This window comes from Oenanthe melanoleuca, chromosome 3 (genome assembly GCF_029582105.1).
Source record: "Oenanthe melanoleuca isolate GR-GAL-2019-014 chromosome 3, OMel1.0, whole genome shotgun sequence".
Taxonomy (NCBI): Eukaryota; Metazoa; Chordata; class Aves; order Passeriformes; family Muscicapidae; genus Oenanthe; species Oenanthe melanoleuca.
The window spans coordinates 56,663,433-56,687,093 of NC_079336.1; the positions used below are offsets into that span (position 1 = coordinate 56,663,433).

At 42.1% G+C, this 23,661-nt stretch overlaps 1 protein-coding gene across 1 annotated transcript in view; it reads right to left on the reverse strand.

The window, feature by feature from the left end:
* Positions 1–19,373, reverse strand: part of CNKSR3 (CNKSR family member 3) — a 52,339-nt gene extending 32,966 nt beyond the window's left edge. Inside the window, exon 1 of the mRNA XM_056486479.1 lies at positions 19,198–19,373. Coding sequence (XP_056342454.1) covers positions 19,198–19,249 — 52 coding nt within the window. The 5' untranslated portion in view covers positions 19,250–19,373. The remainder of the gene's footprint in view (positions 1–19,197) is intronic.
* Between the last annotated feature and the right edge of the window lie 4,288 nt (positions 19,374–23,661).

The window sequence follows — 23,661 nt, forward strand, 5'->3', positions numbered from 1 at the left end:
TTAACATCAAATGGAAAACTGCTAGAGTGAATTAATTTATAAATTGTACCTTTGGTTGACCATGACTGAACTTGCGTCAGAACTCCAAGAAGAGATTTGACATGGAGAATCAGTAGTGTACAACAAACAGTGATAAAGGAAATTCTGCAATAGTTGAGAAGTTAATGGCATTTAATTCCCAAATTTCAACTAAAATTCAAAACAGAATTTTCTTTTGAATAGCTCCTTTTCAGAAAATTAATGAACAAAATTGGGGTAGGGAAAGAGAAGCTTATTCCTAACCTTTTCCATAGGGGAGTTCTTATTTTGACGCAGCTTTAAGACTCCAAATTAAAGGCAAAATTGAAATGTAATGTTACAGAAAAGTGAATTGTGATAGCATGTCACATATCTTAAAAAAACAAAAAAAAACAAAAAAGAAGAGGAAAAACATACCTGGAATACAGCATAACATCATAAAGGTTTAACCAAAAGAGTCTTTTATAAAAAGAGATACAAGCATGAAGACAGTAGATCAAACACACTTCACTACACTGAAAAATAGATCACTGTGCCAGAACCAGAGAGTAGGGTATACCAGGAACAAAAAAAATCTGTTTTACTACATTCCCACCAATTTGAAGGCAGGTATCAGAATACACATGCAGTCATGCTTTTCACCAGCAGAACTGGACTGGATATCTGTGCAGAGCTGTGGGGCCCTAGGCTACAACCCCGTGCCTTTGGTGCCATCACACCCACTGGTATCACCCACTTCCCTAAGAGACTCATTCATCTGTGAATATTCAGCCATTAAGTATCATTTGGCTTCAAGGGCTGGAATTTTGGCTCACCTGGGAGAGAGGGAAGAGATGAGACACCCCCTTCTCCAGGGTTTACCACTCAGCCCCAGGCCCTGTGCTACCCCAAATACTCATCCTGGCAAAAATGGGTTTCCAAGAAAGAACAGGAACCACAAACAAGGGTTCATACTCAAACACCCAGCAGCATGGCATCTTGCTGCCAGCATTTCAGCTGTAACCATTTGCTAATCCCAGAAAAAGGACTCCTGACCAGAGAAAGATGAAGCATGAAAAAAGAAGAGAACCAACTACACTATTTTTCCCTGCTGACCTTGGCGTATGTTCTGTATGCATCAGGGATTAAGTTCCATGTGATGCAGCAGCTTTACACAGAGCAACACTCACACTTTGGTTTTGTCTTTGAAGAATCAACTTCATTACTCACTGACCAGCTACATTTTGCAAACTCAATCTTTCCACGCTTGAACAGATTTTGTTTGGCACATTACACGAATGAGATGGAAGCAGAGCATATCCATATGTTCTGTGCAGACAGTCCTGGCACTCTTAGTTTCAACAGAACATGCAATGAAAGCCAACACTCAGAAATGCATGCAAACACATCATTAAAATAGAGAACACACCTGCTTTAGGCAGACAAGCCCAAATAGCTTCCTAGCTCATTCCACAGGATGTCTTCAGGGACACTTCTGACAACATCCTCCCCCACTTCACACTAAAAACAATATCCTGCTTGTGGCAAGGTGCAACTTGCTGCTGGGTGCAGCACAAGCAAGGCAATATGAACTAAATACAACAGCAGGATGTAATGAGGCCCTTTTATTTAGGCAACATTTGTTGCTCCAGTATCACTTAAGAACTACTATAAACTCCAAACTGAAACAAGAAAACATCTTTTTTTCGCAATATACTAATGCATGCAAAGGTGTAGGCACAGGTTTTGCCTTGGTTGCACTAAACAGTGGTAGTTAGAGGGGTTTAGAATGGCTCTCGACTGACACACAAGCACTTCAGCCAGCACGACCCAGATCTTGTTATTCTTTCCCACCCTAATTCTTTGCCATTACATCTAGCAACCAACTTGTAGCCCCCAAAAAATTATTTTAAACCAAAAGATACTGGCACAGCATATTGTAGTAGACTACTGTAATGGCAGAAAAAAAAGCACATTTTAATAAAAAATAAGGGGATTTTGAACAAAAAAAAGATGGTTCTTGAAGTAATTCATGCAAACTTTTGATAGCCATCAAGCCCAGAGAACAAAACCTAGTGTTTGTCACAACCTAATAAAATAATTTTGCTGGTGAACACATGACAGACAGTGTCAGCAAATACAGAGCTTTTAGCACAGTAGAAAGATAATCACTCAGTGTGACTTCTCTGTTGCATACATTATACAAGGCAAGAAAGACAACCAAATACCTGTACTGAGAGAGATGCAACAGGACTTTAAATACTGCCAGCTTCTTCCTACATCCTAAAGAATTCTTTTCTTTGGTGGTTTGCAACTGATATGGTGACTAAACAAAAGATGTTGCCTAAATAGGGCATCACTCGAAGTGAGTTACTTTATTACACCAGCATCAGCAGCTTCATTAATTTTACTCATGCACTGAGTGTAGGACTGTTCCACATACATCAGACTATATGAATATATCCTATGGGCTGTTAGTGACAAAACACATCATCCTCATGTACTGTGCCAAAACTCTGACAATGAAACTTTGGTGAAAGTTTCAATGGGGGAATCTGTTCCACCCTGCGTTTGAAAACCGCACTCCTCTTGGATACCCACAAGTTATTTCCCAACAACTTTAAAAACCACTAAGTGTTTCTCCAGAAGAAAAAAAGAAAAGCAAGTTGTAAAATCAAAAGCAAAAAGCAGAGAAAACCAGATTATTCCAGTATTCATTTTTCTCAGCCCACTGGGGCTTTTTTTCATGCAAAGTACACTTTAAGACGTGCTGGACAAGACCTTGTAAATTGTACTCAAAAAGGAGTTTGCAACTTCTATAGTCACGGCAGATCTGTTCACCAAAATCTTGTTTTGCTTGATGCAAATAACAGCTTTGCCTAGGCACAGTAGGGTTTTGGCAGGAATGAAAGCACAGTGGTATCTGGTCATTGAAGGCTACAGTTGAGAAAAATCTACAAACAAGGCCTTTGTCCCTCCATACAGTGCCTGGATTGATAGGGAATCAATCCCCTTCATCATGTGTTCCTCCATCCTGTACAGAGCACACAGGGTGACTGCTGCAGAAAAAACAAAGCAGCCATGAGCTCACCACAGCATTTGTCCCCTTTGCAGTAGGTGGCAACAGGAACAGGGGTGGGAGAAGAATTGCCATTTCAGCTTCAGGCTGGCCCAGCACCCTGGCTCCCTCAGTCAGGAGGACAATACTACCTCAACAGAGCCTCTGGATCCCAGATAGCACGAAGAGGTGTGCAGTTGGTTGCTGCCAACTCACTTTTACCAAAAGCTGAGGTAAAGCTCTCCCACACCACCAGAGAGACTTGTCCCAGCCACATAACACCACCAGCTTGCAAGCAGAAGGCAAGCCATGAGGATGCCTGTGCCTCAGCATCTGCAATGGGACTTCAGGAGCTCAGCAGCAGCTTCAGCCAGTATAATGGGCTGCAAATTGGGAAAACACGTAGGAGGACACGACCCAGTCTGCCATCTCTGCTGCAGAGCTACTGCAGAACACAAGGGCAGAGAGATGCAGGGGTGGGGACAGACAGCAGAAAATGGCACAACCAGACCAGGAGAGCTCCTCTATCTAGACCTGGCTCTGCACTGTGAGACCCCCCCACACTCTCCTCATCAGACTGGCTGCAGACCCCACTTAGAGCAGTCTATTTCCTCACACCCATTAACAGCTCCAAAGAGAAGCCCACAAGAAATCTTACTGCTGCTACTAACAGATACAGATGTTTTCACTAAACCAGTGCAACCGCAGAGGAAATACATCTCCCAGAATTTTCCAACTCACACAGCTATGCTGAATTTGTTGTGTGGTTTCTCTATAATGCCACTATTCTAACACATATTTTACAGGAGAATTTTTACTCAAAACAAGTCTTCAAAACACTACCATTTTGCTTACACAAGTATAATAGCACTGAACATAAAATAGCTCCAATGTTAGCTATTGAGTCATTCACAAGATTATAAGAACCAGGCTTTTTTTTGTTTAAGGGAAACAATTTAATTTTGTTTTATTGTTCAAGTGGAATACATATTGCAGCTTAATCCATGGCAGGAATAGGAAATTGTTTCAGTCTCCAGAGGCAAAAACTCTAGAAGCTGTGGAAATTATGGAATTTGGATTCAGTCTGTAGTTCATGATGTATGGCTGAAGACCACCTCTTTAGTCTTATTCTTCCCATTGTCCATCTCACTCCTCTCTCCAACACCCCTGGATCCCTTCTTTCTCACCTCTGAATCACAGAACAGGTGAAGTTGGGAGGTGGGGTCCCTGATCCAACCTCCCTGCACCTGTACCACACTACCTGCCCCTTGCCAGAAAACCTTCCAGGTCCACAGCAACAGTGAGAAAAACTACAGGTGGTGAGGGGTCTCACCATGTGCTCTGGCTGTATCTGAGCATATTCTGGGAGGCATGCCAGGGAAAAAGAGAAACGCTGCAAATAGCAGGCTCAACCAGCACTCCCCATCCCTGGCACACCAGTGTTCCACCTGGCAGCAAATGACACCATGGAAGGCACAGCTTTGGGGAATTATAGGTGCCATACAGAGGGGAACCAGGACTGCAGGACTGCTCTTGGCATTTAAGGAGGATAAGGCTCTTTAATAATTAAAAGGACATTGGACAAAAGACAGTGAATGCTACAAAAGAGAAGACAGCGAGGTGTGGTATAGGATGTATGGTTGAACTGTTTGCAAAAAAAAAAAAAAAAAAAAAAAAAAAAAAGACATTTAACTCCTCACAAATGAGTATGTCCTTTGGCAGGTTTCACTCCCACCTTCACATCTCCTTAATCCAGTTTTCCAAGCAGCAGACATGTGAAGTTAAACTTACCAAAAGGCAGCTTCCTACCATTGTACTTTTCCAGTTTACCTAACTTCACTATTACAATAAAGTAATTCACAATTGAATTTAAACAATTTTCACAAGAGCAGACATAGGAACACTCATGCACAATTTAATGAGCCTTTTCCCTTATAGAGTCTTGGAATTTCAATTGTAATGTTAATGCATTCACATTAACATCCAGTTTACACCAGCATCATCACAAGATGAAACTTCAAGGTGAAAAATTCAAAGGTGTCTGAAAGAGGAAGTGTTTCTGCTTCACAGAGAGGTAACCTCAGTAGAACAGTCACCTGTATTTCCACCTGTATTATCTTTCACCTACTGACACTTCAAAGCAGTGCTTCTTCAGTTCATTGTTTTCATGCATTTAACTATTCCCTTTGTCTACATGGCATCACTGAATTCTTATGAATAATCAATTTTTCCTCATACTGAGGTTTTTCTGTGCCATTATACAGTTGGGCAGAGGTTTTTGTTTGTTTTGTATGGTTTTGTGTGTGTTTTTTGTTTGGTTTTCCTTATTTTAAGAACAATATTACATTTAGAGCTCGTTTTAGCAAATTATCATTTTCTCTGCAGGTTATTAGGGATGGCTTTCACACCAAATTAATTATTCAAGTTAAAAAAAAGAAATCATTCCCATGCTTGTGTCAGTTAACACAAAGTCAAAAGCTAAAAGAACATGAACTGGTAGATAAAGGAAACCCTTTAAGAGGTACAAAATGGCAGATACCTCCTAAAACCATCAAGCCATTCACAAAGATAATGTGTTTCCCCAGTGGCTGATCCACCTTGTAAGCACCATATTTCTCCTGCATCCTAAAAACAACTATTCTCTATTTCAGTTATGACAAATTTCACATCAGCCACTTTACTGCTGTAAAGTAAGCAAGGGGAAGGATTTTCAAACTGGATTTTAAATAAAGCTGGATGGATGAGATAACATTTGTGAAAGTGGTGCATAACCACTTAATAGCCTCTCTTCCAAGAGATTAATAAATGGACAATCTCCCCTTAAAGCTTTGAGTTCTGTATTTGCAAAACAGATGCACGAAGGGATGAAAAGCCCATAAATGGTTTGCATTCATAGAGTCTGACACAATCTAGTCATTTGGGAGCACCCTACGTGTGTGCATACATGTATGTAGAAGACTGCACGCAACATTTCACAATAAGGCCCTGATGCTGAGCCTGCAACATTACTTTAAACACCAAAAATAACCTACTGTGCAATAAATAGGTGGAAAACAGGCTAGAAACATAGAGATGCAAATGCTGTCCCAAAAACAATGGTTGCAATAATTTTTACACCTGTTTTCTCAACGCAATATACTCCCCTCCCCAATTTCTCTAGGGTCACCTCGACATTTTCTTATTTTTTGTCTACTTACTGCTCCACTTACATTTCAAATAGCATTAAGTTTAAAGAAACACATCAAGCATCCTCTTAGTGCTCAGATTTTTTGGCAGATCAACACCAAGAATATAAGTAATGAGAAGAAGTAAACGCAAGGTTTCGTGTGGAACTGAGTGTCTTTTATAGCTCTGTGACTAATATTATACTTGAAGAATGGGGTAGAAAGAAGAATTAGATTTGTATTTCATGAGCATTGTAAAATTTGCAACTCTTTTCTGGTCCCTGAAATACTGATATGGAAGAAGCCAGGACACTTATTCCTAACATTTACATTGATTTTTTAAAATGCTGTCTGATGGGTATAAGGGCTGTTTGAAACTGGAGAGTGTGAAAACTTAGCAGCAGATGTTAGCCCATTAATAAAAAGATATTATATTCAATCTGGAAATATCAAAAGTTTTATTTAAATGCCGTTATTTGTTTGTTTTGACCAACTTCAAGTTGTGTCAGCAGCCTCTCTCCTGGATGCATACTGTATCTCACATACTACAGAGATTTATTTCCAAGCTACCTAAAGAGATCAAACAACCTTTTCAAGTACTCAGAATCTGCCACATGGTACTGTGTAGCAACCTCCAGTCAGTGATTCAAACTAACTTCCAAATCATAAGAAATTGCTCACTGAGCCCAAAGTACTTGGAAACATAAATTTAGAAGTAATACTTAGGTGCAGTACTTAGCAGGGGAAGATAGAACCTGCAGGCAGGTTGAAGCTCTTTAACCCCTGAGAGTGCCCCTATTTGTTAACTTTTAGAAATGGACTTTTAAGATGGTGATTTATGGAAGCTTGTTTGATCACTTTATTCTTGTCTGACAGGCGCTGTAGTGACCTTATTTACACCGAGTTAATCATTAGGTCCTCACACGGGGTGGGGAATGGTGGGGGAAGGGAAGAGAAGGGGGGGTAGAGGCAGAAGGAGGAGGATTTATTTTCTAAATTAAAGGCATTAGTGATATTTAGAAGTTATTGAACCAGCAAAGAAAGTGTCTCACACATTAATCTCTGTTTATGCAGACTTGGCTCCACATCCCCAAACCAAGACTACTACTGAGAGTGACACCTTCCCCACATTCTCTCTACCAAAACTTCCAGGAATCCCACCAACCCCAGCAGTGCCCTCTGCACAGTAATAGAGACCCCCAAGCAGAAAATTGAGAACAACTTCTTTGCAAGCTGTCATCACAGAAGCCATCAAGCACTCCTGTCTTCTTACCAACTGGAAAAGAATGAAGGCTCTTTATACAAGGGCTAAAACAATTAAATTAAATTTAAAAAAACATATATTCTTGCTGCCTTTTGTCATGTCTACAAGTATCTTCTTTATGAAGGGGGAAAAATGTCCAAATACCTCTGAAAACTGTTGTAAAACGCCAGGAGACAACTTGTGTCAAGTAAGTGACAAGTTACCCAAGTAAGACCAATGTGACAGAACATAAGGTAGGAAAGATCACATTAACAGAAAAATACAAGGAATAAAGTGAAGAACACCCAAAAGAGTAAAGTTGATAAGAAATTACTACTACTGAAAGTTTTCATTGTAGACATTCACCCAAAAGTAACCATTTAACAGACCTTTAGACAGCCACACTGCTTCAACTGCAGCAAGCCCAAAATATTTCTTTGCATCATTGTCCACTTAATACTTATTTCAAACTGACAAAAGTAGCAGTATCTCAAAAGCAAGCAATCCACAGGAAAACATTACAAGCATATAATAAACAGGGCAACACAGAAGTTATTCCAAAGTTACTCTCTCTAGATATCCCACTCATATAAAATATGAAAGACATTTATTTTAGCCCAATGTTTTCAATTCTAAGAGACATAAAACTGTCATCAACCTCTTGGTCTGCAGACACTAAACTTCAACTGCTGTTACCCATCTCATGCACACCTAATCTTGCTGAAAAGATGCTGCAATGAGAGCCACAGAAACCAAAAGCATGTATTTACCTGCTAGCCAGAGCTAACAGCAGCTCCTCAGTCCCTGTTCCTACATGGTAAACTGCTCAGGCCTGGAGAGCTTATGGATAGATGGGACAGGCCAGATCCCCACCCACCTCCACGCCAAAATCCCCAGCAAAGGATGCCTTTAGAGATAACTGCACAGCAAAACTTCCCCCAAAAGCAAAACTCAATTTGAAAAACAACCCATCCCACCTGGAGGCAAAAATCAACCTCGAATACATTTTATCCAAAGTTGGGCTTCCATCAGCTCATACACACATCTCATCACCAAGCCTCTGCCCACCTGGTTTATTGCTGCAAAGAACTTCACAGCAGCATAGAGAATTACACTTCCAAAGAAATAAAAATAAAGTACAAGCACAGAATTCAACCACATGCAAGATTAATGTTAATCACAGTATTTACACAATGACTGGAGGTAACAAAAGCACTGTCCCCTTCACAGCATGGAAGATGTAAGATGTAAGAGGTTATGGCCCTACCATGAGGAAAATAAGTCAACATCTTTGCAGCAAGAATAAATTTTATACTCATTATTGGTCTTTGCTGGCTCTAAAAATAAATACAACAGGTCAAGCACAAAGTTATTTCATTTTCCAAAAGCAGTAACAGTGCACTCTACATTGCTTGTGTGCCTAGGACATGAACCTTATGTGCCCGATAACTTTATGTGTTTAATACAAGCAACTCCTCCCGCCCTACAGCCACCACACAATTAAGAGCTTGTTTTTTAAAAGTTACAAGGTTTTTGCGGCTGAAGGAGTAGTTCATTAGTCACAAGAGCTCCTTTTCTTGAATTCAGGCAATTAACACTCTGTTGCCTGTTCCCATAGTGGAAACAAACAAAAAAAATTGCAAAACTGCTTGCCTCCTGTCTCCCAAGAAGAAATGGGGTGATTCCTTTAATCTGGCTTGGCTGCCTTCTCGCAGCACCATGTGGAACTGTTTTGGCTGATTGCAGCAAGGTCCATTACTCACATCTGCCTCTCCTTTGTGTGTGCACCCTTGCAAACTCTGTGATTACTGTTCCACCCATGAGCAAGTCAGGGAGCAGCCTGCTGCAAGGCAGCAGCTGATGGAGTTGCCAGATAGCCAAGCTTTGGGATGACAGCCTCCTACTCGGTTATGAAACACGGATGCCTAGCACCTTACCTCTGACAGTCACCAGGGAGGAATAAGCACAGGCACATGAGAATCACCAGCCATCAGCACCTGCTGATGAACGACAAGCTGAATGACAGTGACAAGCTGAATGACAGGACATTAACAGAAAGATGCTGATGGTGCATATACCTTTCCATCACGGACAGATCCCCAGGAGTCACTGCTGGATTCTCCAAGGAGCTGCTGTCATTACTTGGACGCATAAGTTACTTCATTTTGAAAGGCTCCACAACATTTCCAGCAGGAATTCTATCTTCTTAAAGGTTACTCCTTGCATTATTTTACCCGGCCCTCAAAGTGCTCTCCATGAACCAGGACATACTGTCTTGAGGCACCCAATACAACAGGCATTTTAAAGCACATCACAACTGGGTTAAAAAACAAGGTAAATCAACTGATCAGTCTAATACCAAATCTTTGAGCTTCTCCATAATTTTATAATCACTTTAAACATCTAAAGCAATTGCTTGAAACAATTAGCTGCCTGACCCATTTTCATTATTTCGTATCTTTCAACCCTAATTATGATGCTACTTCCTAAAATAGCAGAGCCCTCAGAGTTCAAGTGCAATATCCCAAACATAACAAAGGCAAATTATCTTAGGATCATCGGTAGCAAAGCTGAGGGCTCCCTCTGAATCACAGACAAGTCCAAAATAGCATTAAACTGACCAGGAGACCTACCATCTTCCTATACAAAAACTAGAACAGAAGAGGGCAGAGAAGAGTCCTACCTCACACAGTCCATCTGACATCCTCATTTTTAGTGATGATGAAGAGGCAACAGTGCAAGAAGATATTCTACCCTCCTAGTGGGGTGGTGTCACAATATTTCTGACCCTCTGCTGACGCTCCAGACAAGTCTCCCTGATACTTTTAACCCACAGCAAAGCATCATCAGACATTTGTCAGGAAGTCAAGTATTTTGATTGATGGCTATTTGCCTCTTTTTCATAGCTAAATTTGGTTTGGGGCTTTTTTTTTTTTCTTCTTCTTTTTCTTTTTGCTTTTTTTTTAAAGTCTGCTACAGAGTGCAATTTTTTTTGGTGCAACTTCCAGACAGTGCATATTTCCTAGGTGCAAGAAGCATCTCAAGGGAAGCCCCATGCATACATGGCTAACAAAGCTGCTAGGGGGATAATGGGAGAAGGAAAATAGTTTAAATCTTTAAAGAAAATTAGTTTTCAGAAGCTAGCATATTTTTGAGAATACCCAATGACAGGGTAGAATAACAAAGAGCAAAATATAATTCAGTAAAGCCACGAAAGATAATTAAGTTTCCAACTATCATTTCAATGCTCCCTTAACCCTTGGAAAATTGAGAATGATATTGGAGAATAAAATTTACATGCATTATGCTCAATTATACATGTGTTAGAAACCACACAGTCCGTTCAGTATTCTGCAGCAACCAAGCCATGTTAATTTGAGCAAACCTGCAAGCGTGCATACAACCTGACAATCCTGGAAATATCATTTCCAGGGAATGCAACCCAGTAAAAGCCTCCAGACATGCTGAACACAACTGATTCTAGTGGGAGCTGGAATTCCTCTCCAAATATATCACCTTGAGGAGAGTCATAATCTTACCACAACAAAAAATGGCACATATTGTTGCTACTGGTACCATGGTCACATCCAATGGGATTGTCCAATTGACTTGAAGAGAGAATTTTATACAAAGATGCTAACTAGTTTGGAACTTATACACCATGCTGTGGTCTAAAAAGACATGCTTTGAGGAGATAAAACAAGGACTTGGAAATCAAACCTGCCAATAACATTTCTATATCTTGCTGGTTTTGATTTTAACTACATATAGATTTATTTAGCCAATGTTATTGTCTGAAATAGTGTGAAGCATGTACAGCTAAGAGAAAAGATGAACTGTTTTGAAATACAAGGAAACTACTACAATGCTTTTATGTTGACACAGGGATTATATTTCACAAGAGGTATAACGTTACACCCTCTGGTAAAAACAAAGTCCAAATACCACAAGAAATACTACAAATTTTGACCAAAAGACTACAAACATACGGAATTTAAAGCATATTTATGTTTTGTCTCCTTTCTTCCGAAGTTTCCATTGCAGCTTGCCTTAGGAATGCCAACAATTACCAAGTGTAACTTTTGCCATAATACTTTTATAATTCCCTTTGGTGAAATTGACAGAACACAAACAATCCAGACCCTTGCAAATGATGCAAGTGAAGCAGTAAATACGTATCTTGACTAGAACCAGTCAGGGAAGGAAGAAAAAAGGAGTTTCCTGTCAGAGCAGGTATCTGTATTTCACTAGGTTCCCATTTTTTCTCTGCAATACTCTCTGGGCACATCTCCATCCACTACACATGTTTTTCAGGTCACATTCTTTAGTCATGTCTGAACTTGTCCTTAGAGGCCTCTGCTTAGGGCAAGTCCTATTACGGGGTGGGGAGAGGAGGGGAAATAAGTCTTCATCCTTTTTGTTCCTTTCTCCCTCCCCACCTGCACAGGCAACCACACACCTCAGCAGTGCAGTGCTAAGATACTTGCTCAGGTACCAGAACTCAGTGTTCTGCCTCCTGCAAAACCTCGAGTCCTTCTCTTCTGGCTTGAAAAGCACCTGCACCAGAGAAGGTCTCTTTTATTTAATGACAAAATGGGCTTATTGCAGCTTTATCTTTAACAAAGCTTTCACCCAACCAACTTCATTTTGCTAAAATAAGACTGTGAGATAAATAAACACAATGAAAAAAGCAAGGCAACCTAAGCAACATTCATTTTGCACACCCAAGACAGAGACATCAGGATGATTAGCCCAGAAGCGTGTACCAACACTTGCTTAGCAGAAGCCTTAGCCCTTGATGAGCACCAATTAAGTTCTTTCCTTTGATCAAGGAGCAAGATAAGATCCCATTTATGCCACAAAGCTTTGATTGCAACAGCACACCATACACTTTGCTTACCTACACCTAACTACTAGAGTAAGAAACAGTCTAAAAAGTATTTTGTCATTACAGTAGCAAAGAACATTCTTCATTCAAAAGGGTGTTTAGAGAAGCACATGCAAGAAACTACTTTAGCATAGCACTGATACAGTATTAGAGCAGAATTCAGCCAGGTGCTGAACGTGTGACTCTAGACCAGAGTTACAGAGGTCAGTGATCTGATTTCACCAAATCAAACACAGATGCTCAGTTTTGTCCAGCACCTGATGGACAAATTGATGAAAATTAGCTACATTTCATAATACCATAAATATCTATTTTAATAGGTAATGAGTGTTTAAAGCCAGTGAAACAGATCAGGCTGATTCAGTATACCTCCTGCAGATCCTCCAAGCTGTGAAATGTTATTGCTTGTACTTTGAAAAAATGGAGGCAGGCATATAGAAACCCACAGGCAATTTCCTCATGCAAAGGAAGCATGGCCCAGGGACCTGAATGACAGACTCAGACTCCAAAGTTATCCCACTCTGGTAATGAGAGCCCAAATGACAAAGGACTCTATACCAGGTCTAACATCAGCCAGAGATGCACTGTCTGACAGCATTTTTATTTGAATCTCCTATCTCATACTGCAGCCCTGTGAACAAGCACACTAGAATCTTGAGCTACCCCATCACCACAAGCAACTGGGGCCCTAAGAACTCCCATAAATGTGTGAGAGGCTGCTATAGAAATCCCAGTTCCATTAACTCCTGTCCACCCTTCCTTTCCTCTCCTCAAATGTGCCTAGCCATCGTCAGTACCTCACTACCTACTCCTCCTTTTGACAGGACTTATTTGGGGTGTGTAGGGGACAGAGCAAGGAGAAACATTGCAGATACACCATTCCTCTAGGAAGACAAGACTTGACTGTGTGATACCATTAGGCAAAGACAAGGTGCAAATTCAGAACAATATCATCACTTCTATGGAAAATATAAGATGGAAATCAACATCTTTTATTTAATTCACAGAGGCAGTGTCTAGATTTATTCATTAATATGCCTTCTGTGTGAAGCATCAATGAACATCTTGTCCTAATATGACAGAGCAAACCAAAAACTGGGCAGTTTTGCCAGCTCTTCCACAATTGCCTAACCATGACCAGTCATCATCGGTTTGACATTCCTGGAAGGAGCTCCATGACTTAAACCAGGCAATTCAGAAATTTTGATTTAGGAGACAAAAAGGAACAAAAACCACCCAAAAACCCCCACATACTTTTGAGTACTTGATAATAGGCTGTATTCACACATCACTCATAAGTGCAAATCATCCTGTAGCATATTTTGAGTAACCTTTGGGGTCTTTTAATAAAGCAAACAAACCATCATGGCAAATTTCAACATACATTTTTATCCAGCGCCCTGTACTTTGTCTTCCTGTAGCTCCTGCAATGTGCTAATGAGTGCAAAAACAAGGAGAGGCACGAATCTCGTTCAAGAAGTTTTGCATGCTGAAAACACAGGAAGAAGTGCAAGGAAGGAACACATAACAGTTCTGAAAACCTGGAGCTAAAGCAATATTTCATCAAAAATGAGGCTTTTCCTACAGCAGTCTCCAACAACAGATACAAATTACTTCCTGATCCTCAAGTTTTAAAGGAAGAAGGAGAAAAGCAGCCTGCACAGTGGCCAATCTCTGCATCTTTAACTAGGCAGTTTCACTGCATTCTATAAAGTTACAGTCAACTTTCCACTAATGCCTGTTGTGATTTTAACTTTCAAGATGTTGCTTTTCCAGACATTATGCTGACAGCATTCAACTTTTAGATTTTCTGATGTTTGGTTACAGTAGTTTGAACAGCAATTTAACGTCAAATAAACAGAGCTGACTGTGAATATGAAAAGATCAAGGGGGAAAAATCACAACCAGCAAGCAGCTCAAGAAAGTGCAACACAGCAAAAACTATGAAAACGTGATCTAAACATGAACACAGATTTATGTTCTCATGTGTATTCACTCAGCTATAACACATGAATAACTTTAGGACTGCAGTAGTACAAACTTGTTGTGCAAGTTTTTACTTTGTTTCAGCCCACAAATAAATATAAATAGATGTATTTAGCATATTCCACCTTTTGCTCGTAAAACATTATGGGCAAGCTTGGATGTGCAAAGAGCAGTTATTCAATACCATTCTCTGATCTAATCAACAAATACTCATACAGAGGATTTTTTAGGTAACCAAGTAAAGGTTAGGAAGGAGGAAAGAGATTCTTCTGTATCCCAGGCATGGGCAGCTCTCCCTGCTACTCCTCACTAAAAGCAAACTAACCAGGGGTTTCTTGGTGTCAGATTTCCCAAATAACTTGAATAGATCATTCATTTGAGAGTGCCTAAAAAGAAAAGCTAAAAAATAGCTCCTGTTCTAAGCAATACCCATAATTTGTTCTAAAACCCAGCTCTGGTTTGCAGCTCCTAGCACACAGAGTTAACATGACTGACCTTGTTGAAATCTCCCTGGGTAAGCAAGATAGCTCTAAAAAAAGAACACCAGGCCCTCACGATTAATTGCTAACTATTAATAAATTAGAATATTTCTCCCTCTTCTCCCAGACATACCTATAAATGTAGTTGCCCAACAGCTTTACCAGGAATGGAAATCTGAGTATTTCATGACATAAGTAGAAATAAGTAATGCCCATGAACTACTGAGAAAGGGAATAACTGGACCTGGAGTGCATGATGAGCCCAAAGCAGATGCATGATCCCCACCAGCTGAGCCTACAGCTCCAGTGACAAAGGCCAGGCTGTAATGGAGCCTCACAACAACAGAGGCTCCTAACCACAAGCATGTCAAGCTGTCTTTACCACATAAAATTTTGCTTGAAGTCACAACTCACACAAGCATGTGAAGCCTGGGGAAAGGGGGAAGAGACAGATCAGGCTACAGGAAACAAAGAGGAGGCACAGCAATGCTCTCCAAGATGACAGTGACATTTCTCACACAGGAGCTCTATACCAAATGCTGCCTTCCTCTTCCTCACATCTTCTGAGGAATGACCTTATCTGAGGGGCTTCTGAGACCAGAAAAAGTTTCACCATGCCATCAATTGTCATTATGCCAGTAAAATTAAGTCACTTTTATGCAGTGTACTGCAAATGTGCTGCAACTTCTTTGGCCACCCACCTGATGTGCAACAAGCTGAATAACTCTAGGAATACCTCTTTAGGAACTCTCAGGAAAGGCACACAAGAGAGTGCTGTGATACACAGGTGAGGACTTTGAGCCCCCATGCCTCTTACAGTGTACAAAAGCAAGATCACAGGTCAACTACAACACTATCCAGATGTCAGTCCGTCCCACAACAAGGATCAACTCAAAACAACCCAGAGAAACAAACCCCAAACACATCTCAGCAGAGTTAGGAAAGAGTGTGGACAATACTGTTCAAAGAGCACAAACTCCATGCCAGCCCAGGCACAAGTAAATCAACACAGCACCCTAGACAAACACATACCTTTTCATGGCTGAATACGGCCCCTAAATACTACCTGAATTCACTGTGCTGTAAGAGAAACCTTAAACTACACCATCACTTCTTCCACACAGAAATCAAGGTGGTGCTTATAGAAAAAAAAAAAAAAAAAAAAAAAAATCACATCATTTTCAAACAATGATGCCATAGCTAAAAGTTATCTCATCCTTGGTCAAAGCTTGAGAAATGCTTCACAAACACAGAAAATCACTAGCAATAAAAGCACAAGTCTTCCTTTGCAGCCTCAGTTTAACTAGACCAGCTCCTATTAGCTGCATAGCCTGCTATTGCCAGTACAGTGCCCTTTGCCAGAAAAAACACCCTTGTTCACAAAAAATAGCAGCATTCTAGTCTGAATTAGCAAGAGAAGACAAGCAAGTGTGTTTTGTATCAGCTGTTGTTGGTAACAATGAACAGAGCACTTTTTATTTAAAACCTGACTACAAATATCTAAAAATATTTATGTTCATCTTATTACTTCTTGGTAGGTACTATTTCAAATCTAGATAAATGCTTTTTACAGTATTTACCAAGGACTGAACAAATCAAAATCTCAGAGCAAAACTCCTCAGAACAAAAGTTACCTTGTTTAAAACAGTTACTAAAGAGCAATTAAAAAAAGTAAGTTGACCAGAAGCAAAGAAGTTGCCCAGCAGCGGTCATACAGCCCACTTTGGGGTTTTGCTTTTAGGGGTTTGTTTCATGGAAAAGGGTAAGTTTCCATTATTCCTTTTGGTTTGAAAAACTTTTTTTTTTAAATTAATCTATCAAAGTTTGATTGAAAAGGGGAGTGGGGGGGTGAGAAGGGGAAATGTTTCTGCACAAATATTCTTAGTTTCCCATTGAACACTAAAATGGACTGAGTCAGACCACTCATTTTCACCACTCTCTACATTTTGCCAAGATATTTCTTACCATTGTATGATAAGTAAGAATCATTATCTGCAAAACCAATCTCCCCACTGAGAGCTGGCATCTCCCAGCAATTTTTTACGTCATGCTCCTAAAATACATCTCCATGGCACCACAGCACTAACTACTGGCAGCAGATATCACCAGCCAAATAATTTTTCCCAGAGTTCAACCAGTTCAGTTTGGATCATGGCATCACTTCTCACAGAAGGCACGTGCAAGAAAACAAAGAGCATAAGCTCCCCTCCAATCATAAAATTAACCTGGAGAATTAAATGTAATATTCATAAGGTAAAATTAAATTGGTCTTGGTCAAACATGAAACCCAGTGCTTGTGAACTACACAGTAAATAACTATTTCAGATTGAAAATAAACTATGAAACATTGTGCAAATAAGGCTGTTAGCTAGCCATTAAAGTGTCTATTTTCAAGTGCAGAGATGAAAGTACAACCATAAAGAAAAATTTTCCACATCTCATTTCTTTATTACAGTCCTGTCATGCAGGGAGTGACACAAAATGACTCTGTGTACTAAACAAGTCAAACGCTTACCTAGAAACTGAAAAACAACAGCACAAACAAAAGTCACCAGCAGTCTTTAATTTATTCCTTTACATTTCAAAGTACACGTGTTTGCATTAGTCAGAAGATCCACCTCCCAACTAAGCCAGCCCTCAAATTATTCTGCATAACACTAATTGAGGGTCCAGCTGTAGAGTTACTTTTCCAAGGAACCTGCAAGTAAAATAAATTATGCAAGAAAGGAAGCCAAGCAAGCTTAAGAATAATAAAGGCTTTTAAAATGATTAGCAGGTTTACTCTTTAATCTGGCAAGGTAGCAAACTTTCAGCACCCAAGAGAAAAAACAAATTGAGGGAAAAGCTTTCTATAAATATTCCACATACCAAAGCAAAAGGTTTATTTCACGGGAACAATGCACTCCTGTTTAAACCAACACCAAGCATTAAAAAAGAGAGCTCTTTCTGGGGAAGTTATCTATATGTTAACGCATAACTTCACAGCACGTTCGTGTGGAATCCTCTCCTCACAAAGGCTGCTTGGACAGTCCCTCCCTGGCACGGCCCCTTCAGGCACATGTGCAGGCTCAGGAGGGCTGGAGCATCCATCTCCCGCTGTCTGCAAACACGAGTGTTCCCAAATTCGCCGGTCCCGAGCGCAGTGCGAGCAGCCGTGGCTGCTGGGAGCCAGCCCGCTCCTCACCCGGGAAAACCTGCCTCGCCAAGCCTTCCCAACTTCCCAGCGGCCTCAACTACACATAAGCCTGTGGAAATACTTTATGTAACCAAAGAGGATCACGCTAAAACGTAATGCTCCAAGGAAAAAAAAAAAAAAAAAAAAAAAAAAAAAAAAAAAAAAAAGAGAGAGAGAGAGAGAGACGTACACTCCAGAAGTCATAAATCCCTCAACTAACTCACAGCTCCGCTTCCCTTTCGATTCATTCCCCGTAGAGCGGGAACTGCGACAGCAGCACCCCGATGGGGATTCGGAAAGCACTCGCAGGGCTCCAAGGGGAGTGTGCCAGCTCGGGGCTGAAGCTGCCCCGGAGGAAGCCCCGGTACCGCCGCACCGCCCGCGGCCGGACCGGGCTCCCGCAGCCAGCGCGCCCCGAGCGCAGGGCAGGCGGGCTGCGCACCGCCGGCCGCCCGGCCCTTCGCTGCTGCCAACAAACCCCCCAGCACAGGAGGGTGCTTCTGCTGGCGGGAGAGCGAGAGATAAGCACACACCTGAGAGATGAGGGGTGGGTGGGATGGACGGACGGAGGGGCCGCTATTCACCTCTCCGAGCGGGAGCCCAGCGCTCCAGCCCCATCGCCGCTGAACAGGATAAAGAGTTCTTGCTTAGTTGAGCTAGTTCAAAAACTTCTCGCCTAACTTACAAACCCGAAGTTTTTTCGAGCTGTGAATGGATTTCGCTTGAGATGCTGAAAGTTAACTTTCGCGGGACTTTTCCGACCTGAACGACTCCGTGATTCCACGGTCCCACCTGCCTGGAGGAGCACGGTAACCCCCCCTCTCCATGCAGGCGGGCTGGCCAGGACGAGCACAGCGAGAAGGGGACCGAGCCATGGGCAGATATATATACACATATATATGTATATACACGGACCTCGAGTCAGCCATTCCCGCTGCAAAACTTTCTCAGTGTCAGAAAAAAAAAAAAAAAAATAAAAATAAATAAAAAAAAAAACGAAACACCGAAAATCCCGGACCAGCAGCACGGAGGAGGCGGCCGGAGGGCGCGGGAGCCGCCGGGGAGCGCCGGGGCTCGGCCGGGCCGGCGCTGGCCAAGGCCGCGCTCGCCGCGCCGGGCAGAGGAGCCGCGGCGGCAGCGGGACACCCTCGGCGCGCCGCCGGAAAGTTCCCGCGGCGCCCAGACGGCTCGGCCGGCTCTCTCTTACCCTTGGTCCAGTCCACCACTTGCTTCGGGCTCCACTTGGTCACTGGCTCCATGGCGGGTCCGAGCCCGCCGGCACCAGCCCCCGCGACAGCCCGCAGCTCCTCCGGCCGCGGACTCGCCCCCTCTCACGCTCCCATCCCGGCAGCGCCGCTCCGGGCCGGCTCCTCCCGCCGGCCACGGGCCCGCCCCGCTGCCGCTCCGCCCCCAGGTGCCGTGTCCCGCCCGGGCCGGGCCGGCCTCGTGCTTGGAAAGCGCCGGGAAAGGAGTTCCTGGGGTTCCGCTCCCGCAGGTGCGGAGAGGCGGCGGTCCGGGAGCCGCCCGCATCCCTCCCGGGAGCGGCGGCTGCACCCCGCTTCGGTGGTGCCTCAGCCTGAGTCACCGCCTTGGGGCAGCTCTGCTCTGCAAAGTGCCTCGGACCGCGCTTGTCCCCGCATTGGCGTTTGGGGCTTTTGTTTCTGAATCCCTAGCTTGAAAGCGTCCTCGGGTGTGGGGGCTGTTTCACCAGAGGAGTTCACTTTTCTTTTGCTGCCTTCTCTTGGGAGCTGCATTAAGTTTAAGGGCTGACCTCCAGAACCCTGTGCCCAGCACACCCGCCTCTGCCATTCCCTAGCACTGCGCACAAAACTCGGCCTCGCCAACGCTTTCCCATGCAGCAAGGAAACATGAAGAAAAGAGGAGTTTTTATTGTATCTACGACAATACTATCTGGTTCAGCAGCAAATTCCAGCCTGAAGCCCTTTTGTAGCCCGCACAAAAGTCCCGCTGCTCCTCTTCCTCAGTGAGGAAGAAACAGAGTAAGCTCTGCTGCGACAGTGAGACTGTGAAATTTTCACTTGCCAGTATTAGAGAGCGGTCAGGCAGCTGGGATTTGAGGCTGTCCGGTACCCCACAGCTTCCATCGTCTCCCATCTCGGCCCATCTGTCATCCCCAGTCACACAGCTGAAGTGTAAGCTCTCCGGGACAGGGCTGCCAGCTCCGCAGGGCTGCGCACGCCCAGCTGTGCCGTGCCCAGCTTTCCCACCGCCGCACAAACAGCTGCCTTCTGCCACGCACTGCTCCAGACCCCTGCTGGAGTCGGGAACAGCTTCAGCTCCAGTTTGGGGAGCCAGCGGTTTAAAAAAAAAAAAAAAAAAAAAAAAAGGGTGTGTATCTATACCTAAAAAGTATGATTTGTCCATAAATTTTTTGTTATACTGTTGTTGAAGGTATATTTTTGGTTCTTTATTATAAGGTTAACTCGTTCTAGCTGATTTCTCTATTTGTTTTCTAGTTTGTGAAATATAACAGCTGCCAGTTAACCTTTCTGCCTATCTGAAAGATTAAAATGCAGCTCCTCACAGCTTTAATATTGGTGCGACAACCAAAAGTTTCCTGATTCCCTATTGAATCGTGGCATTCGTGCTTAAAAAACAACAAAACAGCAGCTCTCCCCCCTGGCAGAGCCTGAGTAAACAGATGGACCTTGCTAATGGTTTCACGTGGGTTAATGTAACAGCGCTTGTTTTAACTACACAGATGCTCCCCTAGGTTGCAGGCAGGATAGCAAATGTCTCTCACCCTTGGTGTTTGGAACACTCATCTGCTGTCATCCTTCTCTGTCGCAGGTCTTGGGCCAGCCCTCTGCCTGATATGGGTCAGATGAGCAGCATATTTTGAGAGGAAGGCATGCAGAGATGGTCACTTGCTAGGAGATTGCCAGTCCAACAAATCCATTATTAACACTTATTTTTTGTCATTTTCAAAACGACAAATCTAACTTTTTTTAACTTTTTTTTTTTAAGCAGGGTAATAATGCAGTGACTCTCTGTTCTTTTACTACATGATGTCCCCCAACATCAACTGCTTTACAGCCTGCTCTGGACAAATGAAATGGGGCTGACAGGGGAAGGCAGCGTGTCTCGTTTCTCAAAAGGATCCTGGCCACGTTGCTCACCCGTGCTACTCTTCTCAAGCCCAGATTGCAGCTTTGAGTTGATCTTTCTCATGATTGCATCACCTCAATCTGATCTTTATTTGAGGTGAGATTAACTAGTAGTCCACTGGCATGATGCAATTAGAAGTTCTGTCTATAGAATAAGGTATTTTGTTTAAAAAAAAACCTCATTGCCAAAAGAAATAAAAATAATTTTTAAAAAACTAAAAAACCTATGTCTGATTTCTAGCAATACCAGATTAAAAAATGACACTTCTCCTTTGAATGTCTTCAGATGCTCTGAAGGTTGTTTATGAGTTTTTAGCCAGTATCAACTATTAGGAGAGATGCTCATTCCTTTTCTCTGCTTGCAGCCCTGCATGGAATTCATTGCTCTGCCAAGGACCCGGCTACCAGCTCTCCAGAAGTGCATGGTTTTTCTTTTATTGCCAGTTTCCGGTGGTAAAAGTGATTTGAGAAGACGATTCAGACCAATTGTTTGCTGATTCTCTGTTTTGTTTGTTTTCTTCCTCTTTATTTCCTCTTGCAGGCCAGGTTTTCAAAGGGCTCTAAGGCCAGTTTGCCTGACAGCACAGAGCTCAGTATGGACCATGACCTTGGTTTCACAGTCTTAGGCACAGCAATATGCACCCTCCCATCAACCCAGAGGAAAGACAAAAGAGTCTTTTGTCTAAATCCACAGCCACGCCCTGCCAAGATGGCAGAAGAAGCTACACAGTGTTTGCCACCTTCAGGTTTCTCTCCTGGCAGCTGATCAGTGAGAGGAGGACAGATGACTCCCTATAACAGAAAATCTGTGGGAATAAATTGTCCTTTCAAGAAAAAAAAAAATTATTTAGATAATTGAAAAAGCTTAGCATCATTTCATCAAATATATTGGCTGTACTCTGGCTTAACAGTGCATTTGTCATTTTTTCTAAACAGTCTGGTTGACCGTGCCTCTTAGCCTTAGTTTTCCATACCAAATCTGTAAGCTACCAGGTTACCTGCCCAGACCCCATTGTTTTTTTAAGACATAGATGGTCACATTCTTCACAAAGTAACCAAAGTGGACAACAAGGATGGCATTCAAATTTTTAACTAGGACGAGGGTGAGAGGCAATAGATGATCTAGCACAAGCACCTGCTGATACACAGAGAACACACCAAAACTCCTTGAACTTTTGAGAGTTAAATGATTTTGGGCTAGGTTATCTCTTCACATCACACTGCTGCTTTTGCCCCTGACTGCTGCATCACAGTCTGTCTGTTGCCAGACTTACTCCCACCCTCCAGAGCAATGCCTCGTGTTCCTTGGTGTTGCGCAGGCTTGCACAGGCAGCAGCTCCTTTCTCTAAGAGGGGTAACTGCTGCTACTCATCTCTACAGGGACGAATAGAGAACTGCTTAGCCAAAAGTCACATAACAAGTTCAAAAAGTGTGGGTTTTGTTCAGGGCCACAAAAAGTTAATTTTCTTACAGGATTAATTTTTTAGGGCCATCAGCATATTGCAATTTATATTTTTGAGTGGAAGGAAAGTTTATGTTTGGCAAAGCACTGTCTAAGCAAGTTTTACATTACATTACATTTTAATTACATTTTTCATGAAAGGCTCAAAATTTATATCATATTCATAGTTGAAACCTGTGAAAACGGACAAACTTAAAGTATACAGAATAAAAGTCAGTATATGGGCAGAACATCCACTGTTTGACTCTATTGGCAATCCACAGATGAGCAATTAGGTGCTCATCCCTGACCTTTTGTTAGTCATACTGCTTTGTAGATTTCGTAGATCACCTCAATTACTGTCACCACAAAAAAAAAAAATTAAAAAAAAAAAAATTAGGATCTAATTTTCAAACATTACCTTAATCATACACACAGGCCACAGGTGTCAGTAGGATTTTTTGCACACCAACAAGAAAATTTTATCCTATGTAACTGGAACTGAGAACTTCTTGGTAAGGTCAGTGAGTATTAAAGTTCTTTTGGAAATTACAACAGGTAACTGAGTCAGAGTGAGTCAAGTTCAGAACTGGGTTTGGTTTTATGAGCATGCAATTTAAAAAACTCATACTAATGGGAAACTGTTGTTGCACAAGGATCAACATCCTATTTCTCACTTTGATACCAGTACTGTTAATGATGGATCTCTTCTATTGATGACAGTGTGGGAGGTCTTGGTGTATCCTGATGAGAGAAACAGTTCTGCTGAGTGATGTTTTGAATACAAAGGTATTCCTGGTTTATCAGTAACCAAAGTTAGGTTAGGAAGACTTACATATATGGCTGTATTTATAATGGATCTATCAGATTTATTATTTTTTACCCCATAATAAAGTTCCTGCACTACTTATTTCCTAAGGATAGGAGTCCTGTATTTTGATTTTGTTCTTGTTATCTTCCATTCAGCTCATTCAGCTTTAAAACTATGTACACATAGTTCCTAGTTTTAAAACTACCTAGTTTTAAAGTTCCTAGTAGTAAAACTACCTAAACAAGGTTGCCACTGCCTGCTGCTATAGGTGTGTATATATATATGTCTGCA